The sequence below is a fragment of the Apostichopus japonicus genome, chromosome 22, assembly GCF_037975245.1.
Source record: "Apostichopus japonicus isolate 1M-3 chromosome 22, ASM3797524v1, whole genome shotgun sequence".
NCBI classification, from domain to species: Eukaryota; Metazoa; Echinodermata; class Holothuroidea; order Aspidochirotida; family Stichopodidae; genus Apostichopus; species Apostichopus japonicus.
Window position 1 is genome coordinate 6,259,464 of NC_092582.1, and position 23,091 is coordinate 6,282,554.

General features: G+C 36.7%; 1 protein-coding gene across 1 annotated transcript in view; it reads left to right on the forward strand.

Annotated features, from left to right (window-relative positions):
- Positions 1-23,091, forward strand: part of LOC139963935 (synaptotagmin-5-like) — a 60,329-nt gene continuing 37,238 nt past the window's right edge. Inside the window, exons 1-2 of the mRNA XM_071965174.1 lie at positions 1-1,530; positions 20,669-20,919. Coding sequence (XP_071821275.1) covers positions 1,525-1,530; positions 20,669-20,919 — 257 coding nt within the window. The 5' untranslated portion in view covers positions 1-1,524. The remainder of the gene's footprint in view (positions 1,531-20,668; positions 20,920-23,091) is intronic.

Genomic DNA, 23,091 nt, shown 5'->3' on the forward strand with positions numbered 1-23,091 from the left:
TTTTATTACTGCTCACCGAATTGTATACATATACAAATATATTCAACTACGTTATCGAACACCTGTATATAATATATAGTGCTATTGTATAGAGGTTCTGCTTATTATTAACGTATAACGCTTCGTGACAAAACTATAGCAGCAAAGCCTATACAATTTAAATGAACAGTGAGGCAATGGATTGGATGTCACCGAGCTGTCACTAATAACGTAAGTCTCTGATATAAGCTGACATACAGGAATTTCGCTTAATGTATTAACTAACGCGAAAAGACGCAAGCTTTCTTGCGCGATCTTTTAGCGACAACAATTCGTAGATCGGGAACTGACACGTTAAAATATCTATACATACTTCGGCGAAGTGACTGGGATCGTTAAAGTTGGAGAATACTCTTTGCTTTTTGCATGACTGTATAGCCTGTGTAGAGAATTATCATCTCCGGACGAAGAACGCTATCACTTTTTAACACATTTCCACCAAATATTCATACCTGCAAATATTGAGCAAATCGTATGTGGATGATATATGGAACCTTTACATGAGATATGATTTGCTTCATAATGTAGTGAAGGAAAGGTATCAGTTACTAAGGTAACCGGTTTCAATGTAGGTCGAAGAAATCAGCTGATCTAGAGCTATCGGTTGCTTATCAGTTGCACGATTGTTTTTAATTATTCGGCGTATAACAAGGCATAATTTGTGGAACCTGTGTTGAGCTTTGACGCATCATATAGTAATTCACTGATGCAGTGGGATATGTACATAGCTGAATAGTTATGCTTAAAGTCTTAGAACGTTGATCGCCGGACGGTCTCGCTTGTCACTGAGTACCGTTTTCAACAACAGCCTATTAACCTGAAATTTAATCGTTAATTACCCTAGATCTTGCCCGCAGTCTTAAAATAATCTTGCACTAGAACTTTTCTGACTGTTTTCTTCTTTTAACCTTTTCTTTTGTTCCCAAATAGCTAAACAACCGTATCGTTTGAACCTTCAAGCCACGACGGCGGTTCTAACATACATGTCACACTAGAGTTTCACTTAGCAACCCATGTGGCCTTGCCAGTCAGTTACATCTTCTCATCATCGAGTTGGTATATTCATTAGTAACAGACGGTCATTTATTTCAGATTTCATTCAGAACGAATCAGATTGTACCATTGATGATGTTACGGTATTGTTATTAACAAGCCGGCGTTGCATCACTGAGAATGATATCACTTCTAAGAAGAAAAGCGAAGCTAACGCGCGGTTTATACGAAACTCTATAAGTGCAGACTACACAACCGTGACCGCCATTTTGCCAAATTGGATTTTAATTAAAAGGAATCGATAAAGACTCAACATCCACAGATGATAGCAGCAGCAGGGATAAAAATAATGTGCGAGTGTTTTCTTGAATAAAAATAACCGAAGCATGGAGCTTTTCATATGACTCATCCATAAATAGATAAATCATATATATAATAACAACAACAACAATAAAGCAATCAGTGCCCAGGGTCGAGAATTCCGATTAGGAAATGGCGGTAAGTCAATAAGCATTATCAATCTTTCCTATTTTTTAGTGTTTTATATATCAAATTATGTAGAAACTGTATTATCTGTATACCTAATATTTCTCTCAAAATGATTCTCTAATGGCGTGTCTCGCCGTGAGGAATTGTACAATGGCTAAGTATCTTTATACTTACATCATGTAATCGAGTGTATACTGTGCGTATGAACTGAACGTTAGATTTTCTCGGCATATGGACTTGTTGACTGCTGGCCTATAGCGTAGCCCATCCTGACGTTAAAACCCACAGCTTCAGGGAGAGGTGTCGCCACGCAAATTGCAATTTAAGAGGGTTTAACGAGGGCGGAGGGGGGGGGGGGGTAGGGGATGGAAGTGATGCAGTGGAAGTATACTGCGCATTTTGAAAAGTTAATGGCCGTGGTGGGGAGGGGGGTGAGGTATGACTAATTTACTGAACGAAATTGTGTAAAGAGTTTTTCACAGACTACGTAGCCTGACTGCGACCTTTTCTTAGAATTTCTGAAGTACTTGTAACACAGCAGGGGTAGTCTATCTCACTATTCAAGCGTATATACAAAACACGTAGAACAAATAACGACACACGAAAACGGAACGGTTAAAAACTTACAAATTATTCCTCATTCACTTAGACCTTCACCTGTCGAAATTCGACTAGCTATTCCGAGTATTCCTTTCAAATTACACAGTTATTTGATCTACATTCGGTTACCTTATAACAGGGTTGTCCAACCTTTTGCAGAGGAGGGCCACATGGAATGATTATGATGAAGGAGGGGGCCGCATGAACCCTACGCTCGATTTTTCGATTTTTTGCCCGAAGCCCAAGGCAACAAAATGTGAGCACTGCGCGTGGAGCGCACTGATTTATTTTCCTTCCTGATAAAACAGTTGAAGTCCAGCCGCCCCCCCCCCCCCCTCCGCTTAGAGAGTGTCACACAAACTGACCTGTATGCAGTTTTGTGGACCCAGAAGGTTCGAATGATTGATTGTATAGCTTCAAATTGTTATCAATAAATCTGCTCACTAAAATTTCGCACCGTAGAGCATCTCGCGCGGGCCGGACGCAACCCTGCGGCGGGCCGGACTGTGGCCCGCGGGCCGTAGGTTAGACAACCCTGCCTTATAACATATATACAATGATGCATTCACGGCGTGATTATCATAGCCTAGCCTTTGTTCTTCCGCTCAAAAGATATTACGTAATTTCTGTACCGCCAACATTTCTTTTTCAGTCAAAAGTCCCCAAATACCCTTTAATGCTCTCGGCATATATGTCAAACACGTATATATAGTTCAGTTTCTTTTATACTGTGTTGTACTACTAAAAAATACGCAACATAACAACAGTCAATAGCAAATTAAAAATTGTCATCAACGGATTTTAAAACGGCATTTTGCACTGAAAATGCATGGATGGGCATTGCAGTTAAAACTGAAAACTCTACACATGAACCCCCACATGAAAAGCAAACACAAATACAATGCATATGATACAACAGAAATATGAAAATAATAATCCGATTTTGCCCGAACATTATTGATATCGGCTATGCCTCCATTTCACATAATATTGATTCAACTTGATAGGCCATATAATATTATTTCAAAGATTCAAATTCTCGAAGATTGGGCATCTTTTCATTTCAAATTGGAAGTGAATCTATCACATGACCCTTATATAACGTAACCAGTGGCGTAGGAAGGTACTTTTGAGTGGGGGGGGGCTGAAGACTGATGGCCGGCCTGGGGAGGGGGTGTCCCCCCTTTTGGATTTTTTTGCATTTCCAGGTGGCCTCAGATGCAATTTGGTGCAATATAGCACACTTCAACACTCACTCCATTTTGTAAATAATTTTGCATTTTCACCTGGCCTTAGATGCAATTTGGTGCTCCAAATGAGATTTTTTTCTCATTTGGAAATGAAAAAGGGGTTTTCTGACTTGCGAAGCAGGGGGGGGGGCGGAATGATACTTCCGCCCCCATATTTTTCACTGGGGGTGGCGCCCACATCCCCCCGGTTCCTACGCCCTTGAACGTCACCAACGGCATGACGGCAATAATCAAATCCGTTCTCCTGAATTCAACTATACAATTTCATTTGTAATTTAATCAAACTTAGTCCATAGAGTATACATGACGCACTACATTAATTAAATTCATGCATCGCAATTTGTATGCTTAATTTCCTTAATGTTGTTTCGTGTAAACTGTAAAGGAAGGTTTGTTTGCTGTCACTCGCTGTTGTTTAAGCATGGATTCATAACTGACATAACAATTTATACAATCAAGGTCATGACGTCAGATGGTATATAAACATGAAACAATATGCCAGGGGTACGCATAGGTTACATGTAATTCAGGGATACTAGTCAGAGTAGTAATTTCCTGGTCACATTTATCTATTTTATGATCGACTTACTGACTCGGATTGTTTAACTGACTTATTGACTGACTGACTGAATATTTGGTTATCTGATGGACTAATTGACTGTCTGACTGTCCTGACTAACTGACTTACTAACATTAACTGATTGACTGACTGACCGATTGTCTGACCGACTGACTAGCTGATTATCAGACTGATGAATTGACTGTCTTACTGACTGACCAATTGACTGACTGACTGACTAACTGATGGAGTGACTGGCTGATTTACTTACTGACTAGCTGATGATCTGACTGATTGACTGACTGACAAGCTGATTATCTGACTGATCAATTGACTGCCTTACTGACTGTCTGACAAGCTGATTACCTGACTGATGAATTGACTGACTGACTGATTGAGGGCCGGCTGATTGTCTGACTGACTGACTGGCTGATGCATCAGCTGAATGTTGTGTAAAATTCGAAGGTGCAATACTCGACCGTTAAAGAACAGATAAGGTGCCGAAATATGTAATCTTCTACTTATAGGGCTCCAACCATGGATCAGATACAGATCTAAACTGTACATTTAAGTACTGTATGGTATTATAGGGCTCCAAACATGGATCAGATACATATCTCAAGTGTATACGTTTGAGTACTGTATGGTCGTATAGGGCTCCAAACATGGATCGGATACAGATCTCAATTGTACGTTTGAGTACTGTATGGTCTTATAGGACTCCAAACATGGATCAGATACAGATCACAATTGTACGTTTGAGTACTGTATGGTCTTATAGGGCTCCAAATATGGATCAGATACAGATATCAATTGTACGTTTGAGTATACGGTATGGTCTTATAGAGCTCCAAACATGGATCGGATACAGATCTCAATTGTACGTTTAAGTAGAGATATATATAAGGTTATATATATAAGTTTATATATATAAGTTTATATATATATATATATATATATTGATATATATATATATATATATATATATATATATATATATTGATATATGTGTCAGCTATTTGATATTTGGTGAGCTTTTGTCGCTTCACTAATTTCACTGAAAAGAAACTAGTAATAAAAGGCACGTTCTAACCTTGCAGCATTGTACACAATCTCGTTACTATTTCGAGTTAAAAGTCATACTAAAATTAAACGTGTTATAATTTGAACTGACCAGAGAACTCTCATCTATATGCAGACGATTTACATATTATCTGTAATCTATACCTTGCTGTTAAAAGGACTGATTCGCAAGACCTGTCGATCTTTGACATTAGCAGAAGCAAATGTGTGTAGTCATATATATTTATCGCTCTCTACAAGCGATTTTTACTAAAGACAAGGTGATTTGCTCTCGCATGATTAACCATCCAATCCAACTTTTAATGGTCATTTTAGACTTGCCATCCCAATATTGTGAACTTCGCACACGCACACACAGGCATACATACGCACGCATACACACAGCATAATACATACAGACACCAGATCAGTATTCAGTATAGTAAAAGGTTAATGAGTTTTATCCACTTCATGGGTGATGCGATGTATATAATTTCACGCGTTATTTACACTCTTAGTATTCTGTACAACTGCTTAATATCATCGTCGATAGCGTTTCGAGTTACTAATCAATCTCTTGGCATTAAAATTCGATCGTGAAACGAAATGTCCAATAAAATGACTTTCCTTTAATAAATGGACAAGAGGCTCTCTTGGCTTGAGAATAGCATGTCCAGCTCAATTTGGATAGAATATTTATTACGTCTTATCGCTTAATACTCCATATGAATCGATATGACGAGATATACGTTGGAATATAACAAAATGGGGGAAGTACTTTTAACAAGTGAATATATTATCGATTCGATTTTAGCGTTTGGATTCTGAGAAGAAATATACTTTATGACAAGAAAGAGTTATACTTACTTGCTTATCTATCTCACATATGTCTAACCAATTGTGTTATGTTTCAGTTGCAGAGCAAAAATTATATCACATTACGGAAAGCTATATTATACCTGTTTCTATTATAACAGTTACGGTACCTGGTTACAAACAACCCGTACATTGTAATGTTCAAGGAAATGCTTTGACTATTGACTAACTGTAATGAAAGTTTATTTTGGCGTCGTGGAGATATGCGGGTTGTTTGATCAATCCAGCCACACGGTGAAAGGGGTGGGGTGAAGGTGATAGATGTCAGGGGTGGGTAGTAAGGGTGTGTCTTAAAGGAAACTGTGAATGATATCTTCAACAGGCCCGTTGGAATTTGATGCAGACAGATCATTCCTATATTTAGATGATAAGAAACGGAAGGTAAATGTGAATTTCACATGGTATGTTGCAATTAGGTACGTTGATGATGAAAAGGGGGAAAAAACGAATCACTTTGGCTAATTCAGTGACCGCGTACCTTGTACATGCAGTTAAATGCAACGATAACACCGTTAGAATTACATGTCCCCTGTGTTGTTTGTAAATGGACCGCATTTGTTACTTGGTGGATACTGACATAAGTTGTAGTTATTACGGCCGTGCTTATTATAGGCTATGGCTAATAGTTTGATAACGGAGATATATATATATATATATATATAAATAACAATTCTGTTTTCTTCAATGAATTATTATCGTGATATTGTCATGGAAACTTTACACGATAGTACCTTACATGACTGAGATGCATGGGATTTCAAATTCCGCTGGAATTCCAGCCAGATTTGAGGAGTTTTTTAAAGTCAAGTACTCGGCGGGATTTCTTGTAATGAAACGTATAGAGTTCCAATTAATAGTTGTTCATTGTGCTAATTCATTCAATTAGAAGATCTCCTTTTTAAATATCACTCACGGCAAAAAAGAATTGATAGGAACGGCTAAGTAGATTTTGCAACCCACCCCCCCCCCCCCAACCTCCACTCTTTACCCTTAAGGTAAATTGTTATATTATGTTAATTTCCAAACTTCCGGCCGGATATGATGAAATTCTAAATCCGGTGCAACCCTATCCAAGGCTGTAGAAGTAATTTATTGTCAAATATGCAAATATTACCGAGAAATAAAACAAACACAACAGGTATAATGAGCCACGATTATAGTCATCGTTCATTGAAACAAATACATTGTATTTAGAAGTTATCATTAAGCTGTTGCATTTGAACATTTTTTCAAATCGTAAATATATATCGTATAAATGAAATACAAAATCAAGTTCCACCTTTTTATATACACAAATGACAATTTTCTATATCCGGCCATACATAAGTGAATAATTTGATGTCGGATAGAGCCGTTCTTTATTTGGTCTTTACCCTTTCCATCTACTATTACTCTATGGATTATTACTACAGTCTATTTTACGATGATGAACACTGTAAATTTTATATATTAAAATGGTCTGTATAGCTCGTGATTATTGGTTTGGCAAATTTCGTACGCAACGAACATGAGTAGACATGATGTTAACGACTCCGCAGAGGATCGAAGCTTTTAGTGGAAAACGAAAGTACCTAACTGCCTAAGTTGATTGAAAAGTATAAATCATGTTATGAACTAATGTTCCATTTGAACCATATGCTTGAAACGTTTACATATAAAGAACGACACTTACGTTAAACATGGTGCTTCATCATAATGAGTGCATCTGTTAAGCGCGTTGAATTAGTTGCGACGGTAAAAATATCAGTGTAAGAGGTGTGTGAGTCAGACGAAGAAAAAACAACATGTATAATCTACTACAGTCACAGTGATTGGCAATGAATGAAGAAATAGGCTTAATAGATCGAAATATCAGTACGTGAATAACCAAACCTATACATACAGGACAATGGTGGGCCCTTATAAGATCGGTGATATTTAAATTGATATAAAGGTGGCCATTTCCAGCAATTAAACATCGGACTTTTGTATGTATTACGAACAGAAGGAAGCTAAAGTATTGAGGAGTGATCAGAGAGTGAGGGGTGAGAGATTCCATGTCCACCGGATGCCTTCATAATTACTTTGATCCGCTAAGTGGCGTGTCCAAGGGGGCCGGGGCAGGAACCCATCTCTACAGTCAGTCGGTTGGGGGGGGGGTGGGGAGGTCCAGACGGGAGAATTTTTAAAACTTCAAAAGTATTTATTTGCACAAAGTCCGTCCATAAAGGTTCATGCCCCAGATAAAATCTGTCTGGGAAAATTTGGAATTTGTCCCCCTCCTCCCGCCTTCTCCCCCCCACCCAACACCACCTCCTTTGAAATCCTGCCTTCGTCAATGACAGATATCTCTGATAACGAGCCTCCAACAGAGATATGAAACATCTGTTCTTTCATACTTTAACATATATACAGGTCTTCCGCATAAACATTTACCACGCATGCAAGATATAGTCTATAGCCTGATAGCATGAACACACGCGTAATTAGCTTGTACACTTTCATTGCTGTCCTACGAAGTTGAGTAAACATTATTGCTGCCATTAACAGCCAACCACTTAAGTTTATAGTTACAGTGGGTGTGTTGGCATTAAAGCTCTTGACATTATTCCATAAGATCTAGTCAAGGACTTTAAATGCTATCAAGAAAGTCTTGGTTTCATTAAACTGTTTTCGTCAGAGACGTTCAATGGTTTACTTGGGCAATATGTGGGTTACAAAGAGCATCTACTTTTTATTTTATTTTACAGGAACTAATTATGTATTTTCAATTTAAAGAAATGAATTGCAGCATTGTTTTAGTATTATAAATTTTAAACAGAGTCGATAATTTACCAGCAAATCAACGCTGGCCCGACGTGGATAAACATGAAATGATATCGTCATTTTGGTCAAGGAGAGCTTACGGGAGGGACGGGACGGGGGGGGGGTGGTGGTAATGATATTACCAAAGAAAACAGGTGGCGGGTATGAAGAACTGCATGACATATTAAAAGGGAAAGTGTGGAGGAGACAGAAGGAGGAGGCGGAGACTTTTGTGGAACACCTCTCGCCTCTTTCCCTATACACTCACCCACGCACTGGCAACGGTACTTTAATCTTACATCGCAGAAATACTATCATCCTTTGTGCAAGGGAAGGCAGCGGTAAACTTAGCTTTCATAAATGTAATAGAATGTTGGCTGATGGGTGATGACTTGATGACGTCACTAACGTTTGACATTGTAGCTCTGACTACTGATGCCGCCTGAGCTTCGAAATGTTACTAAAATAACGTATACTTAAATGTACTTTAATGTACTCATATGACTGTAGTTAATATGTGTTTACATTCGGTAGTCAACGAACAAAGAAACGATAAGTGCTTGTATACACTTTCGGTAAAGTTTTCGATATAAATTGCAATGTGTTGTGCTCGTCGTTAGTTTACATTGTAGCAATATCAAATAATACTTGAGTGTACTTAATTAAATCTTATATACGCACTAAAGATTTCTATACAATGGAAAGTGTAAACCTGAATTAAAAAAAGGAATTAAGAACAAAAACAGAGTTAATTATGTTAGAACGGAAGACTCATTAGTAAACGTACGTATATACATTATATACCGTATATGCATTGGCGCGGAATGTGTAGGCGGAGCGTGTACAAACTTCCAGTAACCTCACCTTTGCCAAGTTAAATCAAAATAAGAATTTTTAATAACGAAGCTTTGCTCTTTATCAATCGGAAATTAAATTGCATTTAAGTACATAAGGATATTCGTTCGGTTTTTAGGTAACTGTTTACAATATTTTAAATTCGCCATATTAAAAAATTTCAATTCGAATATCTTGACTATTTTCCTTCATAATTTCAAATCATATTTAACTAGGTAAACTTCTGATATGCCGACGGAAGTGTAGTGAGCGGCTCATAATGACTAAAACTGCCCAGTTTGACAAATTTAACCTGTGGGATGGGGGTGGGGGGGGGGGTGGGGTAAGTTGCACGATCTTACGACGTACGATTATCTCGTGGATCTTGCGACAATCGAATAGTAGGTCACCACAATCGAGTTCATTACGTCTTCCGCAGTCTCTTTCAGTCAAGCAGTGTGCGGATGGCTTTATCGCTACACCTTGGTAATTACACGAGGCACTAATATAAGACGAAAAGTCAATATTTTACACCAAGGATCAATGTTTACATTATGAATATACGTGAAATGTTTTGATGAAGTTTAATCTGACCTTGAAACATGCTTCAGGTATTGAATTTTGCAAAAAAAACATTAATAATAATGATTAAAAAGCAGAATCAACTCCAAATGTCATATTGAAGGGGGGGGGGGGGGCGGAGAACAAAGCAGAACACGAATGAAACGACATTTTACTGCATTCAAGGCTATATACGTCACAAGAGACTTAAAAAGGACGTTAGCAACGTGTCATGGATTCGTTATCCCTTTCAAACGGCTAATCATCAATCACCATGGTTTCGAAATCAACCGAGTTTTTTTTGTCAAAACAAACTGTTAAGTTCAAAAAGCCTCTCGAGTGACATTTAAGGAGAGGTGAAAAGTTTGTCATTTTTTATAGCTGTCATTATTAGCTTCCGGGTAACGGACACTACATAAGCGGGTTTAATACCTTGAAAATAACATCCGCTCAGATGTGACGGCGGGTCTTCTTCACAACTTATTACACAGTTGTGACATTTTAGACCTACTTGTCGTCAGGTTGACTGCTCTATTGCATATTTCAGCTGACATTCAGTTGACGTACAATTGGAATGGTTGACTCTTTATAGCAGAGGAGGAAGGCTGTGTTCCCATTTTGGTGTATTGACAAGATGCGATAAAGAAGATGGCATTTCATAAGAGATTTAGAAACAGAATATTTTGCATAGTTTTGATATATAATTATTATAATTTTTTTTGGAACGGAAGTTATGATAAATTGTGTAAACCATTGCACTGTTGTGTGCAGGTTCACTTGTGGGAGTTTTTGATCATTGGTTAAGTACACTAAAAGTAGCAGGAAGATTTTTAAACTGAATTAAATTAAGAATATGGAAATATGTTGTGATGATTTACAATTGTAATGTAATTGTGAACATTGGTGAAGAGGTTTAAAAAGGATACACTACAGCGAATACGAAAGCAAGTCTGTACCAAGTTTAACACATGCAATAAAAGCAAATTGTTCCATTATATATTATAGGAATAACGGGAAAACGTGTTACACAACTATGCTGGGTAGAGAATGGCTGGATCTTGAGTAAACTACCAACTTGAAATTAAATGAGTGATATATATATATATATATATATATATATATATATATAGGCTATATATATATAGGCTATATATATATATAGGCTATATATATATATTGACAAAATCCAAAGAAATGGTATTTGAAAATATTAACATCAATCATGCAGGTCTCATCCAAACTAAATCCGAAAAACTTGTAATTGAGGACTCTGAAGTTGAACGTGTGTCTCATACCATGTATCTTGGTGTGCGTATAGATAACAAATTAACATTCACTGGTCATATATCAAATATACTACGACGAGTCTACTACATTGTATCCACATTGACATATCTCGTTCCGTTCTTCGAATTAGACGTGAGGCATAAAGTATTTGTAACATCGATTCTGCCCCATATAATATATGCTGTGCCTGTTTGGTATCATTTTCTGCTTGCCTGTGATAAACAAAGAATCAGAGCATTCTTGAAGTATTGTGATAAGATTTTCAGGTTGGATTATGAGAGTATGGTTGATCAGGTCAATGGTGGAGCTAGGCGTGAATTTATCAGACTAAGTAGGAATATTCAAAGAGAAGAAAATCACCCGCTTCGTGCAGAACTGAAATCAATGTGTCGACACACTAGCTATAATCTCAGGAATCGTGCATTGACACCAAAATATAGAGTGCAAGTTTTCAGAAACTCGTTTGTATACAGAGCATCTATTTTTATTCAACATGACACTTTAAATGATTTGATTTGATGTATTTTGTATAGTTTCCACAATTTTTATTCCCTAATTGGGTTACTGTTTCCTAATTTTTATACATTTTATGAATGCACATATAACATTTTATTTATTATATTTATTATACTCACCATTTTCCTATTTATGAACTGTATTTTATGCAATTTATACTGGAACAAACGAAACGATATATATATATATATATATATATATATATATATATATATATATATATACATATATATATATATATATATATATACATGCTTTTATCGTCTATTAAGATCATTTAGGGCTGTATTCTTGGATTATTCTGAGCCGTAAGTGGGAAGGGTTTCCGATCTAAGGAAACTTTACTTCATTTACTGTAAAGAATTAAATAATTAAAATGTAGCCTCCATTTCTCTGAAAGGAAACAACTCCATTTTTAAGAGAGACTATATGCTAATGTGATATGACGGGATCGCTAAACGCAAAAGCCATCCAGGGTAAGGAATCGACTTTGAGACGATGATGAAGTATAAAGAACCTAGTTTTCAAGGATTTCTTTATATGCAATGTTTTGCACGAGAAAGAAAGATACAGGAATCTCTTCTTGAGTTCGTGATTTCCTAATGGAGTGAAACACTCGATCAAGTCCTCAAGAAAGTCTATTTTAGAAGGAGAGACGTTTTATTGTAGCAGAGAAATAGTTCTTGGCACGAAATGATTCCGAAATGCATATCATATACACGTAATTCACTGTCATTAATGTCAACAAATGCCATAACTTCTATGCGAGAAATAGAATATGGAGAGAGTGGGGGCGGTGGGGGGGGGGGGGGGGCAACAGTGTATTATGAAGTTGGAGTAGTTGGCGCGTGTTTAAGAAGAGTAACAACGACATATATAAAATAAGACGTTTTAAATAATATCTTTTAGGGGCGGCAAGCCAATGGTGAACAAGCTTGAAAATAAAATCACATCTCTAAAAAAACGCACCCCTTCCTGACCCTGGTGCACCCTACTGCTTGTAACGTTCATAAGCCGTACTCACAATGGCAATACTCCAAGAAGAGCATGTAACATATGAACAGAAAATCGATAATAGCCACATTTCGAATCATGTGAGTTGTTATGTTCATGGCTCGACGGGAAAAGGTATATAGCCTGAAATCCCAAATTTCAAAATAGCTGATTACAAATCAAAAATTAATTTCATTTCGACCTCTTACATGCGTCAGTAATGCTTCATATCACTGCAAAATACTTTATAGACGTGCAATTACGTAAGCTATCACCTTTCCATGCGTGCGTATACATCAATAAACTAGATTCGTATGATACATGGTCGCAATCTAGTTTTAATTTAGTACGGCACTCTCTCTCTATATATATATAAACTACTAGGTAAACACAAGGATCTCTCTATAGCTAAACAAAACAGTATAACAGAACAATTGTATAGAATTTATCCCTTTGAACTTTCGAACTCTGCACTTCAAAAGAAAAACAGCTTACAAAAAGCCCAGAAAGAACTCGATTTCTCATTATAGAACGAGGTCATAAACAACGTACACGTATATCTGAACGCGTGCATTCTTCAAAGAGAAAAACTAAGGAGAGAAAGAAAACATATATTTTGAAGCTTTGCTTATCGATTAATCATCGATGTTATAAGCTTTTAAAAGTCTCTACCCTTTACGTTTCTTTATTGTTCTTGAAGTATATATAGCGATGGTAACACGTTGACATTTGCTGCTCGCTTCGTAGTTACAGTTGCATATAGATTGTGTCTTAACTTTCGATCAATCTTTTTTTCCGCCCATATCCGTTCCATTTTTTCTTCTTTTTCTTCTTCTTCTTCTTCTTCTTTACTATCCTTTTGCAAATACGTTTGACCTACTTGTATCGCTTATATTCCTTTTCAAAGTTTTACTGATTAGGTCATGTTGATTAGCCTATACGCCCATGCATGCTCCACGGTAGGCTATCAGTTCATTTCATGTGCGTGGGCCGTTTAAGCCACGAAGGTTTGTTTTCCCATAAAAAAAGAAGGATAAATTGGCTGTGTAGATTGATAGAGTAAAAAAAAAGACAAATGAAGAGTTTGAATTCGACCATGGATGAGAAACCCTAGTAGTGTCAAAAAACACTCGGTGATGAAGTCGGAGGTGAACAAACGAAAACAGCGCGCCTTGCAGAAAGCAAGATATAATGTCAGTAACCGGTAGTATTGTCTTTATACACTGGGTACGGCTGAAGGATATGCGGAAGTGACGTAACTCACGCATATTGACTCAGGAGGCATGATACGTGGCAACTTCTAGACTGACAATACACACCTTTTGAAGAATCGTAGTAAGAAACCACACCGTCTAGAAAGTAAAGTTAAAGAATCCAGATCTTTGAAGGAAACTAGGGCGAAACTAATTCCGCTTGTATGGAACGCCAGATGGGTCACTAGATATGATGGTGTTCTGAAAGACATGCACATAACCTGAAGGATATGTCCATAATGTAAATTAGATGTAGGCTGATGTAAGTGTTTATATATTCAATTCATGCTCATGTAAGCTTCCTGTAAATATTGAAAGACAACGCGAAAGACATATTACATAACAGCTTATATCATTTACATATATCTTCAGAACATGATACCTCATATGATATTACCCGAGCCTTTGGGCGGTCTGTGTGAATGCGGCAAAATAGCTGACCAAGTACGGTGATGCTCTGGGGTTTATTAATTTTACAAATTAGTACCTTAAATTAATATCATTTACGCGCCATTTTAAATCAGCAACAGATATGCTTTACATTAACCACATAGTACTTGAAAGCACTCACACGAGCTTCTGTTAGAATATGGAACCATTGGCGTTCCATAATAAACCGGTCGTCAAAAAAAAAGATGATGAAAATACTTGGTGAAACGGTAGTCGAGGCAGACGATAACTCGGTTTATTAGCAGTTGCTTGTACAAAAACCATATTTGGGAGTTCCTTGTGCTTCCGGGGATTCGATGGCTTAAATTTCTGCACAATTAGATAATCCCAATACCCCCCCCCCCCCCCGTACAGGTTACCTTGAATAAATCCATTCAAAGCAATTGAGTGAGTTTCCCCGTCATCTTTAAGTATATGCTCACTTGCGTCAATGCTCTCATTATTCAAAGTATTCATTTCAACTCTTGAAAACTAACTTTCTGCGATGCACAATATAATGTTAACCGGAACTTAGCCCTCGTATAGAGCGTGAGGCGCTACCCCGGTTTTTACAACCCACGTTACGTTGGTAACGCAAGAAAACAACATAGCCATACGTCTTTTTATTACAAAGCAAATACGTCTTGTACTGCAAACGATTTCACATTATGTGTCCACCTGCTCACTGATAATCACCTATGTTTCCCCCGTGAGTTTGTGAGATGACAAAATTCAGCCGCTCAGGCTGGAAGAAATTCTTTATAGAGTTAATCTTCCTCGATGTTGTCAACTCTCTTGAAACGTAAATATATAGGATATAGGATATCCAACAGGGGTTTAACTAAGCAAGCCTCGTCAGAAAAGGATTTGTGCCCGTAGGACTACGGGTTTTTTCCCCAACTCCCATTACGTAAGTTTCCGTCAATTGCAGCCATTTTAATGACGCCTCAAAGCTTCTGTATATACATGGTGAGTTTGTGCCGTGTTGTAATGAACAAAATAACTTAAATCATCGCCGAAAACTTACAAATATAGTTTATCAACAAATGAGGTAAAAGTAGAAGGGATACATCCTTTCCATCGTCTCTATATATGAACAACGAGATATGAAACATTTTAACCCAACCGTGTTGTTCGAGGGAGTTGTTTCATAACAACTCCCTGGTTGTACCCTGCATCTAAATTAAAGTATAAGTACCTATACATGCTCTTGGAGTACACAGCAACAAACGCAGTGTAATTACGCCATATGGTGCAGTTTAAAACTAACGTGTTATGCTGAGTCGACAATATTTGATTTTTCCTGTAACTCCTAACTGTAAACTAGAGTTGATGCGAACCCATTTGCACCTAGTGTTGGTGATTTTTTTTTAATAGTAAGTAATCGTATTCTTGATTCGTTTTCCTTTATTCAGTAATCGCACTAAAATGCTAACATGCTCGTACTCGATTTAATGTATTTATTACTCACTTCAGACGAGTACTCGAAAGTTCTCGGTGAAAATATTCGGTATTTATATAGATACTATAAAGTTGTACCCGGACACTGATCATTATGTATTCGGACCCCCCCCCCACACCCCTAAACAGTAATCGGACTGTGGTACTCGGTACTAGGAAGGAAGCTCAAGTACTCGAGTGTATACTTGGTATACTCGCCTACAGGTACTCGACTACAGCACTGCTGACAGTTTGATCCGTGCTTATGATTACATTTTCCACGAGATGATTGCTTCAATTCTCATCACACACCTCGTCTTCTCTCGTTTTCTCTCTCATAAGATCAAAAATTAAGAAAAAAATTGTTGGTCATGGGATAATCAACAATATCTCCATTTTCACACGAACAAATTTCTGAATAATACCATAACCACGTGACGTGTAATATATCATTTCATACGCACTGATTAAATATGCATAACACTCACTGATCTGTGATAACAGTGCGGTTATACACGACAGTGGAATATTGCCAGAAGAAAAATGGGGGGGGGGGGGGGGGAACTACCGCATTATTACAAAATTTGTATTCGCCAATGATATTTGGACAGTTTGCATATTATAGAAACATGCACTGACTGCTTAATTAGTATGTCCTCTGATGTGGTAAAAAATACCGCTATATCATAACAATAACTTTCGAAGAAAGTGACATTTACTTACAACTTCATCAAAAGAACTGAGTATAAAACAAAAAGGTGTTATGAAGATCTAAAAATCGACAAGCCTCAGGAAGCAGCACATGATATTCTACATGATCCATTGGTTAAGTTTTCAACCCGAAAACTGGCGCCTTTTTTGACGGATTTTTCTCTCTTATTTTTCCTTCTTTTTTGGTAACTGAAAGAAAGTTAAAAAAAATATCATATGTTTTTAATTAATTTTGATTCGAGCCATATTGAGGAACAAAATCTAAAGAGAATCCCCAATGAAAAAGTGTATAAAGGGGGTGGATGTACTATCTATTGTGAACAACAACAAAAAAAGTGAAATCCTACTGAACAATAACGGTTTTTTATTTATTTTTTATTAACATCAGTTTAATGCGTTGCAAATGAGACCTCAACCTTATACTAAATACTAGATGACCCGTACGAGTAATTAATCCACGAGTAAGTTCGAAGAAAGGTAGACACTGCATATGGTTATACCAGAATATGGATATGATTTCTGAATATCGAAGAATCTGTATGATACTATAGCAAATTTTGGTTGGAATCCTTACTTTTGTTTCTTTAAGGAAAATAAAATTTTCGAAAAAGTTCAAAGACGTGCTGTTTGTTATCATGAGAGGCTTCGGATTCTCAGTCTCACCGATCATGGAAGTATAGAGTGATTTAATTCAGGTGTACAAGATTGTCAATGGTTTTGATGACTAAACATTTAGTGACTTTATTAGTTTTCCTAGTAATTATTTTATAGGAACACCAGAGGTCATTGTCTTTATAAGTTGCAGAAAGTTTGCAGTTTAAATGTTCATGAAACCTACTTCCCTCAGAGGGTTGTAAATGATGATTTACGTAAGTCAATTGTCCTTTCCAGAGGAGTCAAAACTTTTTAAGAATTTTTGGATGACCAGTTTAAGAATTCTAATAAGATTTGAGGTTTCCTGTGTTTAGATGTCTGTTTTCATAGGGTTTTGTTGTTGACTTTATGTCCCTCCTGGTACATAAACGAAGCTAAACTAAACTAAACTTGAACTAATTAAGTATGAAGCGGAAATAATATGTAGTCGCTGTTGTCAGTAATGCGCAACCTGCAGGTTATTTAAGATTTGAGGAAATAAGTGCTTACTTGATGATCAGCTTTAAATGCGCCCTTGTTATTAAGAAGATCACAGTAGAAAGAGCGATACAATATTGATATGAGAACGCATTTGAGAGTACATCAGTTCTTAGATAGGCTACGTAGCCTATATGCCATCTTAAAAAGGTGAAAACGCGCTTTTCAGTGTGAAGTTCATATATATTTTAATGTCATATTCCAGCATTGAAATATTATCTCTGCAGGGTTCAGTGTACGTTCTGTATCTTGAATACTTGATTTTGTTTCCCTCATTCTGAATTCATATTTCCATCTTTCATATCCCCCAAAAAGATGCAAGATATGTATATACACCTATACAAGTGCGGTTGTCAATACAGAACGTATTCGCTATAGATGTACTGCAATAATATTTAGTCATAATGCTACTTATTGGCGATCAATAATGTCGCTGAAATGTATATGAGACTTATACAACAACTGTAGCTAATAAAATCATGTATATGCCCTGAAGACAGAAAAAAAGGTTGTTCAGTGCACGATAAAGCTAAATATGTAAAAATTGTAATATATATGGTACAAGTTTATGTATAAATAGGTAAAAATATACCAAAACAGAAGTAGCATTTTTTGATACAGTATACAGGTGGCAAAAAAGTCTATACGGTGGAATGACGACATTCCTTACTGTTCTCGAACCTCTGGACATGCTATGACGGTCTATGGCCTACTTGATTAGGGTGTCCGCATATAAATCGGGAGGCCCGGGATCGAATCCCGGTGGCAGCTGGATGTTATTTCACTGTTCTGAATTTTCCAACTCACTATATATATACTTACGGTTGAATCACACCGGACTGATTATGTGTTACTTCATGTTTGAATGATAGTTTTGGGACTGTTTTGAATCAAGGCCGACATAGTTTAATGTATTCAGGCTATGATAAGGACGACAAAACGTGAATTAACATTTCTTTGGCAACTAAGTTTGGTGTTCTGTTTTTCACCCTTTTTTTTGCCCTTTAATCAGGAAAGAGATTCTGGGAGCCTTGCTTATTTCTAGCTTCTCTGTTTATCACTTCTCATTACATAAACTTAAAAGGTCACTAACTTTGTCCTCGCATAGGTACCTATAATAAGCCACAATGCGTTCACCTATAGAGGGCCCCGATCCCGGCTAGGTGAGGCATGTTCCAATAAATTTCACAGCAATGTCTGTCACATGGGCATGACGTCACCACGTGTGGCAACTTCACCACGTGAACTTTGGGTCTGACCCCTGCCCCCCCCCCCGACCATTCCCAATCTCAACCCTTAATCACAGTTCATGCCTTATCTTGAACATAATCATGATACCATTACAAGTAGAACGTTTCCGGGTCATTTAATTACTTAATTGCCAAATGCCAACTTACTTGCAAGTCTACATGCATGAGAAATATTTGCAATTTCCGAACACATATACGATTTTCTTAAAATTAATAACATTTTTAGCAAAATGAATCTGCTTACATTAGGGACCACTCTCCTGATCAATTTTGATTATAACTATACATGTAATTATGCACGGTCACTGATACACAGGCTCGTATCAATATATTAAGTCACCACACATACTTTTCTAAATACGAGAATTCTAGAATACAGAATGGTACACCTGTGCGCATGTGCAGGTCCTTTCTGCGTGAAGTATCAGGCGGGAATCATATTGCAACTTGAATCTGCTATGACTCTTGACTTATATATGATGGTTTCATTCTTCTTACCACAATTAAAATCTATCTAACGTCACTGAAACTTGCTGAAGGCATGTCAACCCCTTCCTTATAGTTGATCACAACGCATCGTAAGGAATAACCATTGACAATTTAGAAGATATCTATTAAGATTAACATTTTGCTTAAATTGTGTTTAACAAGCAATTAGTTTCATTTAATAACTTTAAAACCTGTCGTCATACCTTCGTTTTCATGTACTGAAATATAACATTAAAATAAAAGAAAATTTAAAATAAATAAATAAAATGCCATGAATTCAAAATTTGAGAGAGGTCTTTTACTCTTCTAATGGAATCTGTGCAAAGAATCACGGAAGTAGGCAACTACAAAGAAGGGAAGTATCATGACCCTTGACCTTTGTAATAGCATAGAGTATAAGATCATGAGAGGAAAAAACATAGACTTCCGAAAGTAACAACACCGTAGAGCAAACATGACATTTTCGTGCAATGTCATTCAATCATAACTAAGCGCATGCAAGAAAAGGGAGAAGAAGAAGAAGAAGCAAATATTGTGATATGACGTCATATCTGAGGATATTGTGTGTCTTTCAGTATATGTATGCTTCTTCAGCTGATATCCGTATATTTTTTATTGTGATGAAGTGTGTATTATCTATTGTTATCATATAATAACCGATTTTTGGAAGATATGCTACCTGGCAACATAGTATCTTACTACATAGTCCACCATTAATTACCACATACCACGATTACCATGATGAAATTTGGTATAATGTTTTTAATAAATTAATTGAAAATTTGAAATGAAACGATAGATCATTCCCCTGAACTTTATGAGTCACAAAATAATTGTGTATAATTTTTGCACCCCTCAAACGAACTAAAGGCCCTACTTCATAACAAAGAGCGATACCGATATATGAAATGAAAAGAATTGTGGTCTTCCATTCAATTTGTTTTGTGACGTCATAGATACTGACATGTAAATTTAACTCAGGTTAGATTGAAAATTTTCAATCCATGTCATTCCAAAAACAAAAAAGAAGTATATTTTAAAATGAAATTTACAAAATGCTTATTTAAGTTTTAGTGTTTTAATTCTTGTTTATATTTGTTGTTGTTTTTTTGTAATTTTCAGATTGTTGTAGGTCAGCTCTCCTTTATATTAATCGCTGTAGGTTGTTCAGTTATATCAACGGGTGCACTCCTGGTCATCATCTATGCATGTTGTAGGGTCTACGTCACCAAACCGTCACCAAAAGTGCCTCAGGGATCGAAAACAGTCAGAACTTATTTCATTGGTAGAAAGATATCGGAAGATGACGAAACGGAAGATTCTATTCCGACTCCACCGAGGATCAGGAAGAAACCTCCCCAACCAATCAAAGTGTGAGTAGAGAACAACAAAAATAAAAACCTTAATGATGGCGGTAGGGCACAGAGGTACTTTTGATATGTAGCAGACAGTTGACGATCACTGCTTATTAGCTGCACTCATCAAATAAAGCGACTGGACTTCTTAGTCTAATACACAGACAATCAGGTCAGTTACAGATGCAACAAAAAGCTCAAAAGGTATAACATATAGACTCGATGGCAGCAGATAATGTGTTTACTGTATTGCAAACTTTATCATGCGAGGGTTATATGTTATTCTGTTGTTCTTATGACGTTAAAAGAAGATTTTTTTTTGGCATAGTTATTAGGCAGCATGAAGCATTGGATTAACATTAACATTTACACCTCCTCTTCCTCATCAATTTAGTCTAAAGGAGCATTTCAGAGAATTAGCATAATTTATAGGTGAAGCCTAAACTGGAATAGCTTCAAAGTGTTCATTACTATCACTTCAAATGTTTCTGTTTTGTTGGCATATGATATATCGGGACTTAAATTCGGTGTAGAGTCCACCTTTCGGTGTGGAAAGTTTTAGCTGAGGTTACACACTCGTATATGATGAAGCACAGTTAGGTATCAATATCCGTACTGTGTATAGGTATATGCGTGCAATTGGTTACCTTTCACATATACAGTACATACGGTTTGTATATGTAATTCCGGTTATGGTAAATTATAAAAATAAAAAAAATGGTGACGAAAATAAATGATGCTATGCTCCAGTTAACGGACTATCCAGAGGACTGTTCAACAGACAATAAGAAATACAAATACTTCTAATGCTGTATTGTGCGTTGGACGTGCTCACGACGCTTCTTTACACACGACAACCCTCTCCATGTAGAATCGTAAACTACAAGTTAATGGGTTTGTTTGAAGTGAACTATCCAGCTGTAGGGGTTCAAGACACACGTGATCAATCAAACAATGATTACACACACAATCATTAACATATTTCCGACCTTAGGAATATTATATTCCACATAATCGGAATTCATTCTTTGAAAAGTGTCCACTTTCACGGCAAACTTTATCTGGGCAGGGAATTTCAATCTTTTATTGAGAGGGTAACAATATCATTGAGAGAGAGGGAGGGCTGGTTGGCGATCCTGGAATGAGACCAGAAACGCAGCTGCCAACAGAGACCAATGAAGACGCTCTGTGGAGGCCTTACTTGCCTCTAGGCAAGAAGAAGAGAGATGAGATGATGAACAATATCATTAGTTTAGCTCATTAAGACAATAAATCTCTATAGCTCCTATAAGAATACTCACTAGTTACTTTATATATATATATATATATATATATATATATATATATATATATAATTAAATAGAAATTAAGTACCTGATATTACAAGAATTAAATCCACTTGTCCATACGCTTATTCAGGCTTGGGGTTGGGGTGGGGGGGGTGGTGTTAATAGTATGTATGGAATAACAATTTTTTTTAGAAACAACCAAGAAAGAAAAGAAAATGGGTTTTCATCTAGCTCAATTGCCCGACGAGAAGGTTCTACACTATAGATATACAATTCTTAGACGTGGCGAAAGAAACACTGCAAACCATACGGTTTCAAATTTTGGGTTTTTCCCTGAACGTATACCGAGGTGTATAAACATATCAATTTGCAATTGCAACTCATGAAAAATTCAGGAGAAGTTAGTATCAGCTGTTATCAGATTATCACTGAAATAATGCGTGCTTATATGTAATCATCGTAATGTGTTAAATATATTCATGGACGAGTAACCGGTATACCGGTATGAGTTAATAAGAGGAGTGTTTCTATTGAAAAGATTTAGCCTTCATAACGTTAACGGTATCACGTAACTCAATTAACTGTAGGACACCTCTATACTAAAGACAGAAAATGTGAACCTTTACGAAAAATCGTCTGTTGGATATTTCACAAAGTGACAAGTAAAACAAATAAGGTAACTTGTTTTTGTAACTTCTGCACATTCAGCAAACTTGTATTTGAAATTACCTACACACTGAGAGTTTTATAACTTGCCAAAAGTTCTGTCATTTCTTCCACATTTGTGTTCGATCAACGTAATATTTTTGTGGCTAAATAATAAATTAACGACTCTAGAATTAATTAGTCTGGCAGCAAATGTAGGAACACAATGTTAACATTGATGAACAATCTTTTCAAT